Consider the following 23993-nt stretch of genomic DNA (forward strand, 5'->3'; position numbering starts at 1 on the left):
GCGTCGCTGCGTTGGCACAGCCGCACCGGGTCGTCGGTCTACCCGATGGCAGGCCAGTGTCCCGACTTTTCTCGGCTTCCGCGCTGTTCCTCGCCGCCCCATCGCACCCGACGTCATTTCGACGCCGTCCTAGCGGTTCTCGCTAGCGACGACGACGGCACGAGTGCCGGCTCCTCGGGATGCCAATCGGCGCCAACGCCAGCCGCGTCGGTCTCGTAGAAACTATTGACCCCGAGCAGTGAACTGGTGAACCCTCTGAAAGCTCGGAGTACCTTCAAGACTTGTGCACCGTGTCCTCTGCTGCTGTCAGTGGAGTCCAAGTCCAAGAGGACCCAAAGGGTCCAAGGGGGTCCGAGGATCGCCAATGGGTGGTCGAGGCAGAGGATTCTGGGGCTGAGCCTGTCCTCGTGAACGCTGAGGTCCCTGGCGTTTGATGGACGACATGCCCGCCAAGTTCGAGAGCTCCGCCGCGTGAGAAGCTGCTGGGACATGTGCCTTCTGGCCTTCTATTGATCGCTCGACACGACCAGCGGCTCCTAACGTTTCGGGATCGCGGAGTGCGGGAGACTCGGTAAGGCTCTGATATTCTAAGCGCTTTTGGCATTGCTGCAAGAGAGACTCGAGTATCCATTCTGTGGACGAGGGATTCTGGGGTGATCTCTGCCCTCCATGTTGAGAATGCTTGTTTTCCAGGTCATGTTCCATTGCCTGATAGCTCTCTGACCGAGTGCAGTAGTTTTTTAGTTGGCTGCACCCTCGACTAGCTTAGCTCTGCGTGAATGAGAAAGGCCCAGGGGCCCTCAGAGGTTCAACCAATCGACACAGTGTCAATGCACTTCGAGTACTGTCCTCGAACGTGCTCTGAAAGAAATTGCACGTGTCAGAAAGGAGGTGCACGCTGCGTACTCCAAGGTTCAACCTCTCAATTAAGCCAGTAATAAATCCCGACGTTCTGCCTGTAATAAATACGCCACTCGATCAGAGTGGCACGAGGCACGTAGGAGATGCGCGAGTCGTTCCAACTTATTGCTCCGCGTAAATCAGGGACATTAAAGGCTGAGGTCCAGGACTACGATTGGAATGATCAGTGGGTACGTGGAACTCGGAGGTCAAGCGTCTGCTAGAAAGCATCGCGATTACTGGGAAGAAGATGACTCCACTTAGCCAATATCGAATAACTGGAATTACGTAACGAAGATTGACGCTTTCTCTATTGAGAGAACCGCGTCAATCAGGCTCGCGAAGCTTCAGGATCAGGGTCAGGTGTTCCGTCTCCACCTGGTTCTCTCGCTAAACGAGCGCGTTCGAATGCAGACGCACCAATGAAGCGGCTAATCGTAAATCCCCCTGTAGCGTCTAGTGCCTGGCTAGATGATCAGATTTTCATCAAAAACAGCGGAAGGTTAATTGGAGGCTGATCGAGTTTTTATTCGAGCGAATGGGACGTAACGAAGCTTCAAACGAAACCGCTGTTCGATTCGAGGGTATCGATCCCTCTTATCGAGATTATACGTCCTCTCGCGGGGACTGATTAATGTAATGTCTATGATCGCTGGGTTCGCCGAGAGTCAGTTTAAATCGCCCTACTCTGACCGATCCTCGGAGTTCTAAATTTACGACTTTCTCCGGCTTACTTGAACCCGAAGCACCGTTTCGATTTATATTCGCGGCGATATCGAACCTCAGACGCACGTGTACATGCTCCCATAACTCCTCCCCCCTCTCCTCGGACAGTTAATTATTCTTCCCGATTCATAAACGTCTCCTAAAGAGGCTCGCTCTCGTACTTCTTCAAGAGCAAATTTAGTTTTTGCCCCTGCTCAGTTAACGAGTTTTATAAGGCGATAACTCGTCGATAAATCTCGCTGACAAGCGGTATAATCGTTTATTACGTCTCCCTGTCATCAGTGGCGGGTCGTTCCATGGTCATTGACATACATAGGTTCCTCATCTTCTTTCCCACACAGTGGTGGACAAAAGGCAAAAACTGATGACAGAGTACCTGTAAGAGTAATAGTCACTCAGTCACTTTTCGTTGGATTCTGACAAGGGGAAGTACCTGAGTCGGCTACTCCAATTGTAGAATGCTTTTGCAGAGTGATAGTATCCAGATTGCTAGTGCTAATTGTAAAATATTGGATATAATTATTAGATAATTTCAAAGATATGAGGAAATAAAGTTTCCTACCTTCTTCCTGTAGCAGATCATATCTTCAAAACTGTTTAATAATTCCAGCTAGTATTCCAGAAACAGCATTAGCAACCTGCATACTATCACTCTGCAGAAGCACATTAAAATTAGTGTCGACGACTTGGGGTACTTCCCAGTTATATTTCCTCTTATTCAAGACACTCTTCCGCCTTTCTGATAGCCTCAGACTCGAAGGAACGGGCAGCCGCTTGAGTCCACGATGTGTGCTTAATGAAGAGGGTTATGCAACTCGATGCAATGACCAAGAGGACTCTGACGGGTCTGCGATGGGTAGGTGGAGGAGATAAGGAAGTTCCTGTCGGCGCTTTCTCTTGTTCCTTTCGAGAGGGGCCCACGTCTCCATTACCGATGCTAACAAGTGGAACTACACGATTAACTCTATCGTGTTTGTTCCTTCGTTCGCTGATAGCGACATTTATGATGTACGAGGAGCCTCTGCGGGGTGGCTTTCTTTAACGCGTTACAGGGAATCTCCACTGTGTACTTTGGCGTACAGGCACAATCAATTAGCGCTTTCTTTCAATTTGGCTAATAAACTGGCGAGGAGAGCGTGTTCGTTCCAGCAAGGCCCGCGCTAACTTTAGCCACGGGATCGTGCGTGCGTCCTAATTAAATTGCCGCTGGTGAAGATCATTACGCTGTCTGGCGTGTCTTTCACGTCCCTGGAATCTAGCTGAACGTGAACTATGTACTACGAATATAATTATTAATCCTTGGCGTCTTTAACGAAGAGCGGCCAGGTGATCAGCGACTCGACCTGCCTGTGAAAGGTTAAATTCTCCTCAGGATTTTCACATCCTCGTTGCTCAATGGGTACACGCATATTTAGAAAGTCGCGCTCGCTTTTCAGCCACCTGGGATTCTCCCTGGAAGGATTAAGATGCCTGAACTTGGGAGAACTGATTTGCATAGCAGGCAAGTGCATCGGTGCACCTGCGGGACTACGAACGCTCGCTCTACGCTTTCGAGATACCCTCGTCTCGTCGCGAGTGGCGAATCGTGCTTAGAATCTCTTCTCTACCCTCGCCGCCGATATCAAGGCACGCAGGCGACTCGCCGCGAACCCAAATGATAAACAGCGCATTGCGAGAGGGCCCGTTGACATTTTCAAATGTCAGTGACTACCTACACGTCTTCCACACGTAGGCTCGCCGCCATTGTATCGCGTAGATAGAGCTGGAACACCATTGTCCTAGCTGCGCGTGTCCTCGCTGCGATCCCTCTAATCCAGCGCTCGTCCAAGGGCTGCCAAATTGGGAACGGGGGATACAATGGTACAGGAATAGAGGAAAGACACTGAAGGATGATCCTCAGCTTCTGGAAATTCAGGTGAAGCTTGAATCTCTACCAAGAGGACAGCTGTTATTCTTAAATACGCTTCCAAGTTTCTAGGACATCGTACAATAGTTGCCTCAATTTTTTTCAACGAGACAGGAAAAAATGAAAAGATAAAAATGCAAGGGACTCAGGCTGTAGACCAGGAGCTAACTGACAGCATCCCAGTTGATGAATCCTCTCTAGAGGACTCTCAGGGAGGATTTTCAGAGAGCACTGTGGATTGCAATCCAGTTCGAAAATTGTAGGGCATTTCAGAGGCAAATTCTCGCGTCCCTATTCGCAGCCATCGTTTATCCTTAATTGCGACAAGACTAATTTAATCTCGCAATGAAGATAAGCTCGCAGTAAACGTGCATTTTTTAGCCCGCCACGCCTCTCTCTTGCCTCCTTATCGCCGCCGTAAATAATCGACGCAACGTGCCAGTACGTCGTTACCGATACATGAGAAATTTCCGCGTTATGAGCCGTCCAGCCATTCGATTTCCAGAAACGCGTTCCTTTATTGAACAATTAACATCGATTGCGCGAATCAGCCGAGAGAAAGTGCTTTCTTGCTTCCTCTCGATCCGATCCTCGAGACATCCGCTTGGAGCTGCATCCACGCACTGGGAATTTGATCACTCATCGTTTTCTCGGGGATATAACTTACAGCAGTTGACCACAAAACACTTCTGTTTGCAATAAACATCACCTAGAGTCGTAAGTAAATTAATTGCCAATTTAATGCTACTTTCCCTATTGTGAGCCGAGTTGAACGAGGTTTCTAGCTTTACGATATTGCATCTAGAGTTTGTAAGAGAATTCGAGGGGCAATTACGAAGTTTCTGACTATTGAATATCCTCGCTGTCAATGCATAACAAGTACTCTCAATCATTAAGACAGATTTCTAAGACAACAAGTAGAAGTTTTTTAGCGCTCAACGTCGAGGATTAGTCGTGCTCTTTGACCCCGTCTGCTTTCCAATTTTCCTATTACCTATGTCTTTCAAAAAGTCTACTATTTCTCACGCGACAGCCCAGCACCAGGTCGATTCCAGGCTCCCACTGATGACGAGGAATGCAATCACATCTTCTGTCTCTCAGCTCCCAGCCTTTCCCCCATCGAATATGCTGGGAGTATTCCCGCTGGTTTAATGCAGCTTTCAGCGTGCACGGTAGCCAAGGGAAAGAGAGAATTACGGTGGCGATACCCATGGAGAAGTACACGGTTCGCGGCGCGCTTATTACGATTTTTACTGGTCTTTACGATCGCGCGCACTCGGACATGCTATCAAACGCATACCTAACTGTACATCGAATTGGACACACGCGTGCTACAACAGTGTAGCCTTTCGAGGCGCATCTCCTGGGTGCAGCTGCGCCCTGCCTTCAATTTATTCTCGTTCTTAACCAACTCGACCTAATTTCACTTTTCAACTATAGCATCCTTTTGCTAAGACTTTAGAACCTCGAGTTTTTATTCTTTCCAGATACTTCAGCAGAGGTCTGAAATCCACGTTTCGAGATATTTGAGAAGTCTGAGTGACTCCACGAGTTGGAAGCCCCCAGCACCTCTGACTCACAGCACAGGGCGTGAACCCTGATGTTCCCTTTCGATGACTCTGACGTCAGCCTTCCCCGAGCTCTATCGAATTTTAAGGGTGTCCAGTAAAGCGGAGTTGTCGACTTTCATAGGTGAGGAGATATAGACGAGAGGAGCAGCAGACAAATTGGGAACCTTCACATGGTCGCAGAGGGAAGGTTTACAGAGCACCCTAGGCAGAGACGGGCTTCAAATATTTAAAGTAGCCTGCCTGAGGAGAGGAAACACGTGTCGTCTGGAGACGTCTTCATTGTTAACACAGCTTCGAAGGATACATCTCTTCCTTTGGGAAAATAGACACAGCTTGCGCTGTCGTCAAATTGCTCCAGAGTGGCGAATCCAGCTAAATTACTGACACACGTGTTGCTCAACCTCTGTTTATTCCTATTCCCTGCTCGAAAACGAAAGCTCGTATTAATTCTTGATAGAATTACGACACCCACGCCCGAATTTGTTGCAAGAGAATTACTACAGCGACTCGTAAGGGAACAATGGCATCGTGCAATATTAAACCTGGCCAGTGAAAGCTTCGATATTTTCTTCCCTAAATGGAGAAAGCCTTTTTCGTCTGGTAGAAATTTATTACGCAACTCGATTAATATCCACGACTTGAATTCGTTATTGCGCTCCCTCCAGATAACATTTAATGCTTCTACCTTTCTGTAGATACCAACCGCCCACATGAACGCAATCGCGGGTGCGCCACAGGAGGCGATGCAATTGCAGTCGTTAAAAACGACCACTGCCCCGCTCTAATTAAGACGGTGGAGTAATCGTTAATAATTCCTGCGAACCTGCGATGGGGGAGCTGCGATGAAATCGTCGTTATATAGAGTAGGTCGTAACTCTTGCGACTCGAGGTCCCTGGCCTCGCGAATTTCAAGGCTTGGAGGCTTTCCTCGCGACTAGTTGCCAGATACCGGGATAAAATATCTTCCAATGACATCGTAGAGTAGAATAATAATACTGCTGTAAACCATTCTTCTACTGCATGAAGTAAGTGGAAGATATTCTGTCCCAGCATCTCGCAACACTGAATAGTCAGGGATAAGAATGATTCAGAATTTGATGCAATAGCGACTGGGCTAAAAATGCTGCCCACGCTTAAGACGCGTCGAACTGACGCGATAGGGCTTCTAGTCCTGCTCGAAGGAGCCGAAGTCAATAACTATCGAGCGATAAACCGCTGCCTTCTAATCAACGCCAGTCCATTCGTTAGCGAAACTACACGATAAAATCGATAGGCCTGCATCCGACAAGAGCAAAGAGTGCCATGTGGGCTATCGGGCACAGCTGTCAGCTCCCTGCGCGCTGCGTATCGTGCCCCCTTAAGCCGCTCTCACAACATCGCCCCCTTGGCCCGTCTACTGCTCCATTTATCGTCGCCAAACGCGGTCACGAGGCCTGAAACTCTATCCTCATTGATACATGAATATTCAATAATACTGGGCGCTCCATAAAGCACGATCCATCAGAAAAGGGAATATTCCTGAGATGGAGGTGGCGCTATTGGGTAACCTTTTCTAACCAGTTGACATTGATCTGGATTCAGTGATATATCGATCCTGCTAGGTTGTGCATCAGCGCGCCTCAGTCATGCACTGAAAAATAGCTCTCTGAACCTTGGCATGTTCTACTGCTCCAAGAGTTTTGCTTCAGAGCTCTGCTCCATTTGGTTGGTGCGCAAGAATTTCCTCGATGTTTAGCCAGACACAGAGCTGTGACGTCGACTGTGGGCTCGTGGCTCAGTCACGCGTGTTATCGATCGTGTCCACAGGTCCCGTGTGAACAGGCCCTTAGGATGGACCGTTGCACAATGGCTCGAGTGTTCTTCTTTTGAGTGAGTCAGAGGGCCCGAGCACGACGTCTGCCAAAATATTGTGCTTTAGCTCGCTGCAGCTCGCAGCCTTCAAGGAGGCGAGACAATGACATCATTCAGGGGCAGGGGACGATAAGGGGCACGACGGCGACGCGGAGGTGGGATATTAAAGGTCCGATTCGAGCCACCCTGGACGAAGAATTGGGAATGTCGCAGCTGCTCCTCGATAAACCAGAATTTTTCCCTCCTGGGAGTATAAATAGAGAGTGCAAGGACCTTGGAAGTGTTCCTTGCTCTTCTGGAACAGCGTGCAGAGTCTAGGTATCCTTTTTCTCTGAGGAGACGATGATTTAAGATGATTTGTCGCTCGTTAAGTAAGCTAACCTTCTCTCCGTCATATTCCAACAAGAACAGGAGCACTTCTTTGCACTCGAAGCTAGACGGCGCGAGGCACACCAGCTAATCTTTTCAACAAACACCCCCGAAGGTGCGAAACGAACGTGTGCAGACCACTCGAGACGAAACAATGACTCACGTGTGAATAGGAAATCAATAATAAGGGAGTCTTGACGTCTCGAGTTCCACTCGACTTCTGGAAGTCACATTTGTGAATTTGCGCCTAATCAGAGTCGCCTTTTCACCCCCTCATCTCTAATGTAATCCTCTTTGCAAATTGGAACAAAGGAATGCAAAGTGTCTTTACTAACTTTTCCTCAGGAAATCTTGTTTCCTTTGTCTGATCTGTCCAGCTCCCCCTGGACTTCTTTCTCCCTTGGAATCTCGCCTGTGGACTTTCTGGGAACGCTTCAACTCGTCTCCCTTTTATGGGACGTTCATTTGGTCGCTGCCACTTCAGCAGACCAACCGGCAACCCTTGTTAGGAGAAGGCATCAAGGACACCGCTGGTCTCGCCTCTTACTTCGTTTAGTCTCCTTCAAAGTTATGTTCTTGCGAGGCGATCCAATGAAGATATCCGCGCGCCTCCATCGTGTCTGCTCGTAGAAACAATTGCTCTCAGGAGTTATCCATCTGTGGAGGCTCATTGCCAGCCTCTCTGGTGCCCCAGACAGTGACTCCTTAAGGAGATTTCAAGGATATTTTAAGATAAATGATACTTTTAGAGCTTTAGAATTCAGAGTAGACATAGTTGCTGAAGACTCCTAGGAAAGGTCTTTCAATTTCTTGGCTTCCTCATTCATAGCAGTTTCTTAAGAGGCCTTCAAGATTGCTCAGGTCACGAGCGAGGTGAAGGTCCCGCGAGAGGTCAAGATAGATCAGTGTCTTTTTCCAAGCTTCCACATTGGGTCCTGCATCACTTTAGATCCATTTAGACCAGAAATAGCAGATGGCAGGAGACTGCTAGCAACTATTCTGTAAGGTCCTTAATCAAACTCTGTAGAGTTGTAGCTATCTCTTATAAAATCTCATTTCTCCATCGTGATTATAATAACCAAGTCTAGAGTAATTAGCTGAAACACATAACAATCCTTTTCCACAGTAGTGTCAGATTTGGCGAAACTTCGATTCACTTGCGTTTCTCATTAGAAAGTGTTGGGAAACTTCGAATCAGCCCGATCGTCGACGAAATCACGACGATCACACCTCCTGTCCCTAATTGCCGTCAATTGCTAGCAATTGTCGAGCTGACCCTAGCTGCTACTTGCAGCTAGGTCGCGCGTCATCGCCGTTCCTCGCGCAAATTCGTTATGCACGCGCTGTGCATTCCCTCTTCTTGCATACAATTAACGTGGCGACCACTTGCTTGTGCACGCTCCGTAATAGACTTTAGTGGTTTCCTTTCGCTCTGCGCGAGCTTTGGGAAAGGGATGCGAGACGCCTGGGAAACCTCGCAATTTGCGCGTCACTGGCTTTGTGTTTCCTTCAAGGGCTATGCCTACTCAGAGTTGCCATACGAATTCCCTCTTTCGGTAGAGTATGTATAGAATTTTGTACAGCATAGGATACTATTGTGTCGATAGAGTAATACATAGTTGAATGAAAATCGACATATTTGGTATTTTTTGGACATATTTAGAAGTCACTGTTTGAAAGTCTTATTAAGCCAGGCTTGAATATTTGTCCCTTCGAAGACAATGCCTCAAGATCGATGAAGAGACGATGCACGAAGGCTCATGCATAATGCATGCGAAGTCCCGCCCTAATCGCTTTGACATTGCTGCCCTCGGCGTTTGATCGCGCTCGGTTTACCATTTTCGAGCGGACCTGTAGCGCAGGAAGCGTGGGCCAGACGTCGAGAAATTCAAGCAGCGGGGGAAAAAAAGGCGAGAGTAAAAAGGAGGGTCGCTGGTCGAAATGCATACGGCGAGGGCAGCGATGGTGGTGGGGGCTCGGGCAGATGTTTGGTCCATGGCACGAGGGCTCCAGTCCCCCATGGGGTGCCGTGGCATAAACTACCCTCTGCCGATTCTTTCGCGCAGGCAGCGAGGCTCTGAGCGCGACGACAACAATGGCCTCGGCTCGACGCTTCTGCCCCTTGTGAGCCAGGCCTAAGGGCCACGTGACACGCGAGAGGACACGCATTTTCACGCAGACACGCGTGCCCTGCGCACACAAAGCCCCGCAGAATTCGCTGGAGACCGACCCGAGACGCGTCGAGCTTCGCCTCACCACGTGGAGGCGCGAGGCGTCGATCGCGCGCGATTCCTCGAGATTCTGCTCCGAAACGACTCCTCTATCGATTTTCGTGTGACGAGGTTCCCATAGCGCGAGAATAATTAGTGAATCAACCCTGTGCCGAAGCTGTGCCGCGTAACTCGAGCCCCACCCTCGCTGCACCTAACAAAAGGAAAAGGAGTTGTCAGTGGTGATCGTGAAAAATCAAAGTGTATCCAGGCAATTTCGCTCTGGATAGAGGGGTCGCAGCCAAACAGAGGGATGCTGTTGAAAGCCAGTAGCGCTCGAGAGGGTTTCGAGAGGATGCTCGACGCTTGAGCGTGGTCGATCGGGACAGCCGAAATCGATGTAGGACATGCAAATCGATCACGCTGCCTCGTCTGACGGGGGTCGTGCTCGCTGACGCGTAAGTGCCAGGCTATCTTCTAATATAATCTTCTAATATATCATGGGTGATAAGTAGCTGGGACAATTGAGGATGTGGATCATTTTTTCATCGGGATAATATGAAAAATTGTGCCCCGGTTTCGCTCTCTGCCGGAAGGGTGCATATCATTGCATTGGATAATGAGCCAATAGGAAATAGCGTCGTTTCAGTGCCCTGTGTACGATTGTTATCATTGGCTGCAATGAATTTCTTTGGTAACACTTTTGAGGGTAGGCTGAGCCCTTAGTGCAGGATGCATGAGTGTGTTATAAACTCTGTGATGCCAGCAAAGCGAAACAGAATCGAGTGAGCCAAGAATTTTGTCTTAATAGAGGGAAAAGTAGATAAATCTAGGCTTGGTAATTTTCACCATACCTGTTTTCAGAGAGTTGCCACTGAAAGGGTTAATATTCTAGTAATTCTAGAAAGCCATGGCATCTAGAAGTCCAGCGGGACAAAACGCAAAAGCCGCAGTCCTCGTCCTCTGAAACCGCGAAAGACACGCGACTCCATCCGCGCGTGGAACGCGAGGATCTCGATCTCGGCGGAAGTAGAGTCAGTGATCGGTATCTAACGATCGTCGTCGAGCTTCGCGATGCAGCCAAAGCGGAAAATACCGCAAGTCGGACGCAATATCTCTCGAGACACGTCATATCGCTGAGCAAGGCTCTCGCGAGCCAAGGATCATCCTCGACTTCTCCCAAAGCCTCGTCTCTTTGTCTTACGTAAGAGGAGGGAAACGTCGACGATGCATCCCGCTTGGAAAAAACGAAAGTGACTGCGAGTCGAATTCGGCACGCAGGAAACGATCGAATGACGGAAGAGGCTGATTCTTCTCTAATGCCTTTCCCTACAGATGATTACGAAAATCACAGCTGGGACATCGTTTCCTGCTTTAAGCGTTTTCCTGTCAGCTCTTACGAAACGTGTCTTCGATGCGGGCGTTGCTTAAGATGCTTCAGAGGACAGTAAATTTCATTTTAATGGGAAACTGGGATGAGCTGGGTACTGGGATTGAATTAGGAATTGGGATAATCGAATTCAATTGATGCTTCCTGAAACACCTCAGGGCGATTGACTTCTTGGAGAAGATTGACAAGGAGATTGATGTTCAGTGTTACCCAAATTCACGCATAATCATGAAGGGTACAATAAGGTTCTTGGGGAGTAGATATTCCTCAGAAAATTCCCCATTATCCACTGATTTTTATTTATTAGAGTCTATCTCGAATGAATTCTTTTTCAAAACAAAATACAGCTATTCTACTTGAAAAAAATCCTCCCCCAAGAAGTTACACTGAGTTACACTTATTAGACAAGGCTGGATGTTCGAAGATAGTCAAACACACTTCCTCCTAGGTTAATATTGTAGCAACTTCAGCCTAAGTTCACGTGACCTACTAGAGGCATTATTGATTAATGAGTGGCACAGCATCGCCCAGAACGTCCCCTTATGAATGCCAATAAAGTTCACCCGCTGTATGAATCTGTCACGTGCTTCCTCCAGCGTTTACGCAATCGAGCACGACAGTTCGGCGTCTCTTCTTCCTTTTTTACGACATTCCCAGCGACGTTTACACGCGTTTGGATTGTAAATCCGTCCTGGCGTCGCTTTCTACCAACGCGTGCTCGATGATTAAGAGCCTATCGGTGTCCAGGGCTTCGTCAATTAGGGACGCGTTCCTGATTCAGGGAATCCGCGTGGAAAGTACAAGTCCTCCTATCTAAACCACTTTCTCACCTGCGTACCTAACGAGGCTCAGGTGAGCGGATGTTTAACGCCTCGTGTTTTATCCTTCTTTTCCCCGATGGGGCACCAATCCCGCGCCAAAACTGGTTCTCATTAACTGGTCCATGGCGGACGAGTGCTATTTCTCGAATAACCTCGGAAATTGGAGAAAGGTTCTTTACAGTTTCCGATCGATCGTGGATTAGATCTCCACAGTGGAGCAGCCGTTTCGAGGTTAGCGTTTCGCCTGGAAATCACGTCGTTATCGCGGGAAAACGAGCATTAGAGTGCTGGTACAAGCTGCATTTGCGTGTCGAATCGAAATGAAACAGATGTAATGGACGAGGGAATACTAGGCAATTGGAGCAGGTCCAGAGTTCACGTGGATAAAGTGGTCATACAAATCTTGCAAGTCTCCTAAGTAGATCTAACGAGGGCAGACTTTTGTAGAATCTGGAAATTAACAAATGTAGCTTGAGTACAGTGAGATCAGCTTAATTACTCATTTCATTAAACTCAGTATTTTTGCAAATTGTACAGGAGACTTCAATATCTTCAGCTTCCAATTTTTTCCTTGCCTTGTATTTTTCCTTCTCGACGACGTTGAGGAATGGTGTCCCACAAAAAGCTGGCGCGAGTCGTCGTCACGAAAGCTCGGCATCCGCAGAGAGAAACAGGGATTTGGCTGCGTTTTCGGCCTCGGATGTAAATACCAGCGAATTCTGCGGTGTAACCGGGTTTCCTGTGAACGTCCTCCTTCCCAGCTCTCCTAAAATCGCGAATGCGAATAGCCGAGACGGAGACAAGCGGCGGGAAGAGGGTCCAGCAGCGCGAGGAATAACGAATGCTTGAACTCGTGCCAAGATTTCCTTCTCTTTGGAGAAGCAGCGGCAGTCTCGAGATCGCCTGATAGATTCTTCCTCGGGAACAGAGAAATTATCTGAGGCTTCTTCTAGGATTTGGTATTACAATCAGCTGGGGAGGGGAGAAGTGGGGTATTCAGAAGTAAGTCGATGAATGTTTGCCTCGTTCTAGGGCAATAAATATTCGACACCAGCTCATGCAGGATTTACTGGAGCACTGCTGTTGAATCGTCGCTAATTGGATCTTCGATAATCCTGGCATTGTTGGCAAATATTTATTCTTGATTCGAGTCGAAGAAATACAGGGCGATCAGTTTAAGGTGCGAGTACAAAAGAATTCTTGAGCTGTTCACGAACAGTATGCAAATTAAATTTCCTGGAAATGATCTATTCACGTGTCTTTTCGTATGCTGTTCTTGGTGTTCGCGGAGAAATCGAGTAGAAGGAATAAAAAGTTCGTGAACTGCTTGCTAACATTGTTCAGGAACTGCTGTCTAGCGTAGACCCACCTTTACCTGGAGACCCTCTAATGAGTCTTGGCAGCACTTGCAATGCATTTACAATAAATGCCAACACTGGGAGGGTTTCCAGTTAAACTGATCACTCTGTGATACTAGGTGCAATAATTCATGGAACTCAGAGTTATAAGCGAGATTAGGGATTAGAGGTACTCCACTAATTCCACTCCCCAGCGAAGTCACTTGGATTAAACAATGCCAAGTGTCGAGCATTCTGTCGAGGCTAGGAGCTTCCTATCTCCAGGAGGCTTCAGCCTGGAGGCTTCAGCTGCTTCCAATCTCCCAATAGAAGCACAGAGGCGCTGGGAATCCAACGAAGGGGCTAGGTGTAATTGTACACGGCGCAGTGGCCCCTGTCATTCGAGTTCCTTTAATTAAATCATCGGCTGGCTCGAATCGCGAGCAAGGAGAGCATCGATCGCGAATCAGCGGAGGGTCAACACTCTTCTAAACGAAGATTAATCGGCCTATCGACGAGTCTAGAGTTTCAGCAGAACTGCCTCTTATTTACCCGCACGAAATCGTCCCCACGTAATGTATATCTCGCGGTGCTATTATTGATTTTGTCTGGGCCCAAGGGCTTCGTGGGCTCCACCCACGCGACACGCTCTGAGTCACTGGAGAGATTCGGTAGGCGAATTAAGAACAAGCCTCGCGTGACCCCGTCACGGAGCCTCTGCACGCAGTGGCGTGGACTCCAGAATCCAGCGTTGCCTCGATACAAGCTCTCCTGGAACTATTCTTTCTCTGTACCTTCTTCTCGACTTCAGAAAAACAAATTTAAGCTGCATAGAAACAAGTGTCTTAAACGTAAGACAATAAATGCCTTGTGCATGCAATGCTACGTTTATATAAAGCATTGTCGATTCAACTTGCAACTCCAAGTGACTCTTTTGGTCAACTCGATTGTCCACTCTTCAACGTAGCTTAGCTTATTGCAAGGGTTGAATTCTATTAAAACACTGTCCCAGAGTTCTAAAAGAAACCCAGAAGCCATGGGTCAGGGGGTACCAAAAGTCCTGGAAGCTCGATGAGCGCTAGAAAGTAGGCTCAACGAATGCAAATCGCGTGGATGTCAGCAGATGCTGGGTAAGAGCTAGGCGGTAAGAGAAACGAGTCAATTTAGCAACCGGTCACTCATGAATCCATCTTTTCCCACGAGAGCTCGGCAGCACGCGATTCGAGGAACACGCGACCTCGCGGAAACGCAGGCTTATCGTTCGAAAGTTGCGTACGAGTTCCACATTTCCGCGGGCGCGAGCAATTTATTACCAAGGAGAACTGGAGTCGAGCTCCTCGGGGCTCTTATCAGCGAGCAGTCTGGCCCCGCGATGCAACCTATCATCCATTCGACGGCGGCGCTAGGAGAGCGCTGGCTCCTTAGGTGGGCCCTGATGCGTGAAATTTCCATCCTCGAAGGGGGAATGCAACAAGAGGATCGTGCGTAAAAATCAGCCTGGACGGTTTATCGGCAAAAATCGCGGCCCACTGACCCACTCGTTCAGATAAGAAGAGCACCAGGCGAAACGAACCACTCCTGTTCTCGTCTGGTTTCTGCAGGATATGGCTAATCTATTCACGCGTAGGCCACTTTCTTCGATCCCCCAGCGATCTGGATTCGCTGACGTGTCCCGAGGAGTCCTCCCGACGATTCGTCACGGTGATCGGTGGAAAGGTAACACGATGCAGGTGGAACGACCGTGGAAACCTTCCAAGCTGCCGCGTTCCGATTTCTTTCGGGGCTGCTAGACTTTCCTGGGGAATTAAGAGCGCCTTGGCGGGTGGGTGTTCTTGACTTTGGAGCGGAGTGGACACTTGCGCTACTGGATTATGTATTTTAAGATAACAGAACTGAACTGGAAACGTGATCGAGCCGCCTCGGGAGTCGGTCGATCGACGACGACCACCTAGCACGTAGATCCTCGTGGATCGACCTTTCGGCACGCTCGTCGAATCGATAATGCGTCGCGTATCGGAACCGAGCACCGTTAATGTCGAGGCTCATTGAAATTCAGTCAAAAACTGGGGTCAGTGTGCCACGATTTTTGTCGAGCAACAGGTGTACCATGTCTACAACGAGATTAAACGACCTTTCAGACGTTTTACGAGATTCGAGGAGCTTCTCTGGGGACTTCAGATCAGGGAACCTACAGATACAGCACACAGACGCATTAGAAACGTCTCAAAAACATCTTAAAGACGTCCAAAATACGTCTACGAAGTGTTTAGACCTTCCTGAGGAAAATGGTCCCCATATCTATTTCTCAATATACTCCAGACTAAAATCCATTTTTCATATATTCAGAGATCGATCAAATCACGTTTAGTTTCAGCTCCAAAAAAATGTCCAGTGACTTACGAGTACGACATGCCTGTTTCACAGCTCATCGCCGATTTTAGATCGTCCTGGAAGCCGACCACGTAAACAGTTCCGTTTTGACTCGCGATCGATATGTCGGACAAAAAGTCTGGGACGTGCTGGGAGTGCGTAATGCCCTGGAACGGCCTCGCCGACCGCGACCCGAATATCTGGAAAGTACGAGCAGTCTACAGGCGTTTCCGCGGCGGTTCCCTCGCTTATTATAGTCATTTGCTTCCGAGTTGTGTGGCCGCAATTTCCGCGTCAATACTTTATGAGCTGCGTCCTCGAGCGTTCTTGAACCTTGCGCTAGCAGGCCTCGTCCCCCTTCCCTGGGAATCGATACTGTATATCGGTCACGAGGCTCCAGCTGCATAGGAAGTTCCTCCATTATTTTCGATGCTTACGCTGTCCATGCAGACGACGATTCAGGGCTGGGTCCAAGGCTGTATGATAATTCCTGCTCGACATCTCGCGCTGGCGACGACGACGACGCCTGCTAACGGTAGTGTGCTCCTAAAATGACTGTTCGACACTCGTAAATCCGTGGTAGCTTATCCGCGAAGCATCGTGTCGGACAGGAGGCCTGGGACGTGCAGGAAATCGGTAACAGGGGAAACGTCGCGAAGGTGGTGACTTGGAGGCTTGGTGTCCGCAGAATTAGCACAGACGAGAATGGAATAACGAAGGAGCCTACGTGGGGATCTGCACGCCTACGTGTGACACAGCAGAGCCCCTCTACTGCGGGAACACATTACGTGGCGAATGCAGTTTGCTCAATTTCCATGTGTTCTAGAAAACCTACGAGTTTTTTACAATTTTCTACTTGAACCGTGCAATAATGCGGAGCACTGAATGTACCGCGTGTTCTAAAAGCCGAAAGGCAGAGAGAGAGGCGCGAAGAGGGAAAGGGAGATCCAACTTAACGGGGCTTTCTCAGTAGGTCGATACGTGCAGTAGTTGACACCGATTAGGACCCCCAAGTACGCATGTGTAGCAAGTGTCCGTGTAATCACGACTCAGCCGAGGAAGAACGAACCTCGATTCCCTCGTTATTACCATAGACCCTTAGCTATCACAAAACACAAGCTCTGGTGTCATCTAAGACCTCTCGCTCCTAAACACACGCTCCTTCCTGGATCGCTGACCCTAAAGTGTCCACGCAGTCCAAGGAACTCGAGATTCAAATACCAAAAAACATTCCTTATCGTCCACAGTAGTGTTTCCTTCTGGAGTGTAACCACTTAAGCAGCTACCGCTATCGAACAGCTCACGATTACGCCCTCGAGCTGGCCTGCATCTGTAGTGGGTGGTCCAGTGTATCAAACGAGGAGAAAGGTGAACAGAAAGTTTACGAGAGGTGTGATTATCGCCGCTGGTTGGAACGCGGTTTTACTGCCACTTTTATGTCGAACCCCTCGAGATTAAGCACGCTATTGTACCGTTTGTTACGCGTTCCATTGGGAGACAGTGCAACGAGGTTCTTCGTTAATGATGCATCTGTCACTGGGATCACCTGGAAGCGCGACAGGCTAAGGATTTCGTTAATCATTGCTGAATCCTTCTTATCGTGAGATCTTCAGCTCGGTTCATTCACTTATGCAGCTATTAGAGCGTGAGTGTGGGAAATGCCTGGAAAAACGATCAATTTCTCCTCGTTTGTAGGTGGCTCTTAACGGTTCATTGTGCAGGGATCACTGTACCTCACTTTCGATTTCTCTATTTTACTTTCTGAATTTATGCCCGAGCCAGGCGTAATCGAATGCATTAATATATTGTCTGTGACGTGTGCTCAGCGGGTTCCCTGTGATATCCGCGAACGTGGGTATGGAATTGTTATCGCGCTGCGCTGGCTGAAATAGTTTCTATTTTATATGGAAGAGCCATTAGGCTGTTGCTCCAACCTTCTGACGCCAGTTTAAGTGCTCGTTTCTGCATCGTGCGTGCTCGGTGACGCATTCAATCGAAATTATTGCTATTCGCGTCACTGCCTGAGTGATCCAAGGGAGCTGAGGTACCAAGGATCTCCAGGCGCCGTGTAATCAGGCTGTAATAATCCTCCGAAGACGGGAAAGTTCTCGTGAACGACCCCCCATGGGCACGAGAACTCTGAAATACGATCGTTCGCGTCGGTAGTTGAAAAAGCGAGTCGTCTTCCATTATTCTGTAACGCAACATTTGACAGGAACACGCGGCTGTCCTCCAGGTATATCAATATTCATGAGTCGCTTTGAGGGTTAATGAGATTCGTCTAATTAATTTAATTGAATCATCGTCGTAAACAAGATTACCACTAATTTCAAGTTCTTCGACGCGTCGTTTGGGGCTAGGAGTAAAATCCTTCAGGGATACTTCATTCTCGTGAGGTTTCTCGGACATTTCGAGGAAGATAAAGCAACGATTTTCTACTTGTGCTGCACAGGAACATCATTTCGTTAGTTATTTTCCTGTCCCTAACTTTTCCATCTTCGTGAAAGTTTTATCAGAAGAGCAGTTAAGTGTAATGGTGTCGCAGTTGATTCATGAGGTCGATTCGTTTAGCAGTGTTATCGTAGGAATGCCTGTAAAGGTGTTGGTCGTTAGTATCGCTGGTGAAAACGATCAGAAGGAGTCCTTCCCGCAATCTGTGAAGTTTCTGTGAGCACTTGGACTCTCTAGTTGGTCACCAAGTCGTCATTTCCGAGTTTACGAGCGCGCATCTCGCCATCGTTTTACGATTGCATGTTTCCTTTTTATTGGAAGAAATGGCTGGCAGCTCTGCTTTATTGGAACGTTAATACTACGAATTATTGCCGAGCTAACGGTCCATTATAGCGATAACAACGAGCTGCACTTTGACTTCTGGAGATTTAAGATACGAAAGCTTTACTTCCAGCGATAACACGTTATTTATTATTAATTTGCCCGCTACCATGACCTACCTCCAATTCTCTCCAGGCGAGGATGCAAGGCGAAGGCGCGGAGGTCGGGGTCACGCTGGCAAGAACGAAGTCGAAGAAGTAAACCGCGTCAAACGGTTTCTAAACGGCCACTGAAGACCGTATACGAAAGTACCGGTTTGCTTGCGCAGGTCATCGTGCTCGAAGGGCACCAAGGTACAGGCGCGCCATGGAGCAAGGGCATTCCTCTCGCGGCAGGGCTGGCTCGTCTTGGATCCCAGCTCGACGAGCAGCTGGAGGAAATAATCTGGATAATTCTGCCGTAACAAGCCTCATTTTGTCCCTTTTACGACGTACAAAGCGTAATCCACGAGCTCGAGACGGGCAGCGGGGCCGCGCAGCCTCGATTGAAATGTCGCTGGGATCCACGGGACCACCGCGACGAAGAATGCCCCCAAGGCCGGCGGTGCAACGCGATAGGAACGACAGGAGCCCTTCCCCTCCCGACGCGCAGGGGAAAAAATGTCCCGACGCTCGCGTCTCTCGTTTTTCCCGCTGAAAACCAGTCGACCAGCGGCCAGAAGAGACGAGAGTGCATTCCATCGCAAGGCTACTGCCCGCCAGGCAAACAAGGACGATTCCTTTCCATGATCTTCGACCGCCGACTCTCAATTCACCCACTGATGACCACTAGCTCTTAGGTTCGTCCATGTGCCCCTCACATCGAACAATTTATTGCCAAGTATTTTTCTGAGGCTTCGAAAACTCCTTCAAACTTCCTCAAACCTCCTCAAACCTCCTCAAACGTCTTCAAACCTCTTAAAACTCTCTCAAACTTCCTCAAATTTCTTCAAACTTCCTCAAGTTTTACTCACTCGGTGAGCACCTATGGGGTTCTAGCCTAAGAACCTCCGAGATGCTCGAAGGAGATCCTTCTCCAGCGATGGCAGGGAGGGATCTGAGGAATTGATGGTGGCGCGGTGGTATATATCATCTGTCAAGCTAACGATGTCGATTCATCTGATTGGTTAATTAAACCCGCCAAACTATGCTACTCAGGAACGAGTCAGGAAAGATCGATCTATCCAATAAACTAGTAATCGTCCTCACAATTCTAATTGTACTTGCTACGAACAACTATTTCGTTTAGAATTTCTATTTTCTGCCACTCGTGTCCATATCTCCCGGAAGACTCGTCTTTATGAAAGATCGACCCGTCCCGAAATTACGAATTCTCCTCTCGCGCAGGCTTGCCCGCTGGCCCGATTTCACCTCCTGGAACCGAGGCAGGTATATCGCCGAAAAATAAGCACATTGGTGCACGAAAGCGAAAAAGAGGGAACAGTTACGCTGGCAGTAACTCACGTCTTAACATACTGCGCGTTCTCTATTTCGTCCTGTTCAGTTACGTGCAAACGCCCGTTTAATGCGCGGTTAATATTTAGGCGGATACGTTTAATGGCTCGTAAAATACTTTTGCTTCGAACGCGCCGGCTGCATTTCTCGTTTGCGCTCGCCGGCGACCAACCAGCGCACGCATTCGCCGACCTCCCATTAAATATTCATTCATCGCGCGGCAAAAATCCGAAAAGGTGGACGCTGGAAAATTTGGGTCGCGTCCAGCCCGACTTCCGCTGTTCCTCGTCTCGCTGAAACCTTTGGGGAATAGAATGCTCCTCGAGAGAACGCTGAGCTCCATATGGAGGCATGTGTTTGGAAAAGCGGAGTTTTCTGATGGAACAGGCGCTGTTTACTAGAAAAATTCTACTTTCGCTGCCTGCACAGTGTGACCAAGTTCCGCCTGCGCGTCAGATGCTTCTGGAGAATTATAGAGGATGATCGTTGCTTCTTTTATGGCTTTTGACGCACTCAGATGGAGAATTCGTGTGTTCATTCATTCGACGTTTTTCTTGGCGATTCAGGAGCCAGCAGTCTTGCTTCCTGGGATCCAAAAAAGAGTCTTTAAATACATTTTATTATACTAAGCTGGGGACTGCGTATTTTGGCGTCGAATAATGGCCTGAGCCTCCTTGAAATAAGAGCCGAAGTCGATCTTTCCTTTTCGTTTAGAATTCATTTTTAGTCTTGTTAGTCCTTGGTGAAAAGTGAATAGTGTGTAATTTGAAATGACTCTGCGCCATCAATTTCTAAAGCACTCATCGGTATTGCGGTAATTGCAATAAGATGAAGCTGTTCGGTTGGAGGAAATCGCTCGAAATCAATTTGTTTTGGACATAATCGCCTCGCTAGCACTAAACGACAAATGATACTCGTCGGCAGATTAAGGTATCTGTAGTCGAACAGTCCCCGAGTACAAGTAGGCCCCCCTTCCTTCGAGGGGCCAGTCGTGAGGCCCCCGTGTGCACCTGTGCAGGTTGAGAGGTGTTGTGTTTTCACCTGGCAGTTCAACCTACAATCGCGAGCAAGAAGGTTCCGCAGCCGCGATCCTCTCGCGCTCCACGCTCGCCTCGAGACGCCGCGATCTAAAACCAAGAAGAATCATTTACCTGAATAATTAACCTCGTTTCGACTAGAAATAATGTGACAAGAAGACATTAAAAATAATCCTCAGCCGATGAGAAATTGATCAGAAGTAGACAGTGACTGGATGGAGGATCCGTGAAAATCGTGAACTCTAGTGAAGTATTCAGCTGGGACGTCGCGAATGAAATCAAAGTTCGATGAAGATTTCCTCGCAGACACTCGCGTTGCTTGCGTTGCTCGCGATACAGAATATGAATAATTTGTCGACGATTGTGGGAAGATCTTGATCGTCCTTCGGGAAGAATATTCATTGCGCTTGGGAGGAGACAGTGACCTGAAGAGAGATCCATTTTCAAGAGATAATCGCCGACGATCGCCATGGACACCGTGTTGGAAAAGATGGGGAAGCTGAATTTGGTAAATTTGCACGATTCACTGTTGCATTCTGCTCCGCAGACTGTTACGCGAGCGTCATTATCACGGCTAACGACCGCCTCTAATCGCGATTGCGGTAGAAAGGAAAAAGTAGTCGGTGCATTGTGCAAACGCGTAACGACTGCACCGGCGCCACGTGCGTGCGCTTGCACCGTCGCGCAATTCCAGGGGATTCGTTTTTTTTAAGTTCAATATCGCGACTGGCCTCGAGGAAAGCGGAATTCAGCGGCCAGGGCAACGAGTTCTGAGCCAGGAATGATAAATCGCTCAGATTCCTCAGTCGCTATTTTCCTTCATCGAAAGCGACTGCTCAAGGACCTCGTGTTATCTTCGAATAATTGCTTCTCACTCGAAGAGAGCTCACCTCTGAGTGGCTCGAACGCTCCACCCAGCTTCTAATAACAGAATACCAGCAGCAGAAGTGGAAGCCTCTGAAAGCAATTGCAGAATACCTCTTAGCAACACTTACAAGGAAGGGACCCCAAGTTGGCGACTCCAATTAGAATTTCCTTTTACAGGGTGGTGGTATGCAGGCTGTTGGTACTATTCTTGAAATATTAGCTGCAATTGTTAAGTACTTTCGAAGATGTGTTCTGGTATATGAAGAACGTAAGAAACTTTAATTGCTCGTATCTTCAAAACTATTTAATAATTACGCTCAGTATTTCGCAAGTAGCATTAGCAGTCTGCAGACAATCACTCTGCAATAGGACATTAAAATTGCAGTTGACGACTCGGGGTGTCTTCTTGTCAGGTTGTCACTCGAAGCTCATTTCATCAATTAAACGCTACCATCGTCAATGATCTTCTTCCAGGCCGATTAATAAACAGGCATAGTGGAACAGTGTCGTGAAAATTATAGCTGTAATTTTTCAGCAGATGTAATAATCACCGTGTGCGCGGTTATCCGTGGACGATCGCGTTCAGTGCATTTCTTTCGCACGAGTCCTGGCTCAGACTGGATGTTTAGCGATTACCTCGTTACGATCGACTGGTTCCAGCTCGATTCGATCGTTTTTGCAAGCGGAACCGCCGCCAGCGGCCCGAGGCTGTCTTCTATTCGAGTCTGAAGCCTGCTTCCCGACTGTAATCCAAATTGCCATGAATTATTGTGGCAATAGTTACGCAACAATCAATTTTCGGAAGGTTTCGAGAGCGGCAGGAACGAAAGAGGGCTCTGATTCGATCTATAAATCCTTGAGATCGTACCTGCTTTACGAATCCTTCTTCTGAGGTCTTGTTGAAGCTCTAATCGCTCGTTCACTCGCATAATTTCTCTTTTCCTGTTCCCTTTATGGGCCAAGATTATGGGAATGGAAACACAGGGGAGTATTTTTCTCTGCTTGCTGAGAGATGAATCTGGAAAGGGATTAGAAGGTGTACCTGCGTCTGAATTCTTGCTCGGTGATCAAAGAAATTGGTTTCTTCAACAGCTTCAGTTCTTGCTCTCGCTTCACGGTTCACGTGTCTCCAGTAAAAAATTTAATATTGCACTTTTATGAAAGATATAAGCGATCAAGAAGAAGCGTTCTAGCAAGTCAACAAAACGCCACTGGATTTCTCTGATCTCACGCAATTAAAGTAACAAGATCTTCCATGGTCGCTGGAGTCTGTAAAAACTAATGAAACACTAGCCACTGATTTTTTCCATCCCGTTAGAAAGATTAGCATAGTCGCGCAGGAACAACGAATGCTCTTCAATTACTCCTAATTAACTCGTGCGAAATTCAGCCAATTACACGCAATTAAGATAACCGAGCTCATCGTTATCGAGCGCCTGCTGAGGCAGGTGTCTGCAGAACCGAGAAAAAACTATCGTCAAGGAACATTCTCCAGCGCACGCATCCGCGACTAACTATGAATTACGCGTGAAGTTGGAAAAAGAGACGGAATCTCGGCCGCTTAAATGGTTCCTCCAGCGAATCTTGAAAAGTTGCATTGGTTTGTATCCTGTATACATTCAGGTGCAAGGTACTCTTGCGCCATGAGGTCGATGCACGACGAGGGCAGACTTTAGCCAAGTTTTATATCCCTTGACAGTGAGTTCCCTGGTGAATAAATGGTTCAGGTGGTTCTGTTTGATGTAGTAATTAAGTGGATCAGGTAGTAAAATCGATATAGACTCGTTTTTAGTTAATAGCTTGAATCTAGGTTTATCTATTTCCTGATTAGTATACGGGCCAATTTACCCGAGGCAGAAAATCGATGTCGAAGGTAATTCCAGGTGAAACGCGTGTAACAATGACTGATGAAAAATAGCTGAATTATTGGATCGTTGCTCTCTCTCCCACAGCGAGATTCTTTCTCTGTTTTACATTCGAGACTCTCACCGAAGATATTCGGCGAGTGAAACTTTTTCGGATGCCCTTCTCTTATCGATGCCAACCGATCGATACGTTCCATATACCAGTATCGATATTGCGAACGTTTAGCGGCGAATAGATACTTCTTCTTCCTAGCTTTCTCTCTATTTTGTCTGGGATTGCTACGAGATGGTAAACAAGAGTATTGTCCCGAAAGAATATTGATTTTTATGCTTTTTATAGGAGCCTGAGTTTGAAATAAACACCGAGAAAAACCACCTTTCCTTCCTCGGTCTGCATTGAAATCAAACAATTTTTTTAGCAAAGTTCGATGAAGGGATTAAAAAGTAGAAGCTTTGCTCTTTAGAATGAGACCAAGCTGACCCCGCTGTGATTTTTTTTGACGGAGAT

At 47.9% G+C, this 23993-nt stretch overlaps 2 protein-coding genes across 3 annotated transcripts in view; one reads left to right on the forward strand and one right to left on the reverse strand.

Annotated features, from left to right (window-relative positions):
* The first annotated feature begins 444 nt into the window (after positions 1-444).
* The window catches only part of Daam (disheveled-associated activator of morphogenesis-like protein), a 46892-nt gene continuing 23343 nt past the window's right edge, over positions 445-23993 (forward strand). Inside the window, exon 1 of one of the 2 annotated variants that reach the window (XM_076382295.1) lies at positions 445-571. The gene's annotated coding sequence lies outside the window, so the exon portion shown is untranslated. Of the gene's footprint in view, positions 572-9852; positions 9992-23993 lie in introns of those variants that run through there. The other variant, XM_076382296.1, reaches the window with a different exon arrangement.
* LOC143181445 (uncharacterized) lies at positions 12297-15872 on the reverse strand. The gene is made up of 3 exons (XM_076381828.1): positions 15663-15872; positions 15482-15618; positions 12297-12657 (listed from the first exon to the last, which is right to left on the reverse strand). The coding sequence occupies exons 1-3, from the start codon at positions 15870-15872 to the stop codon at positions 12297-12299; spliced, it is 708 nt and encodes a 235-aa protein (XP_076237943.1).

The sequence above is a fragment of the Calliopsis andreniformis genome, chromosome 7, assembly GCF_051401765.1.
Source record: "Calliopsis andreniformis isolate RMS-2024a chromosome 7, iyCalAndr_principal, whole genome shotgun sequence".
Taxonomy (NCBI): domain Eukaryota; kingdom Metazoa; phylum Arthropoda; class Insecta; order Hymenoptera; family Andrenidae; genus Calliopsis; species Calliopsis andreniformis.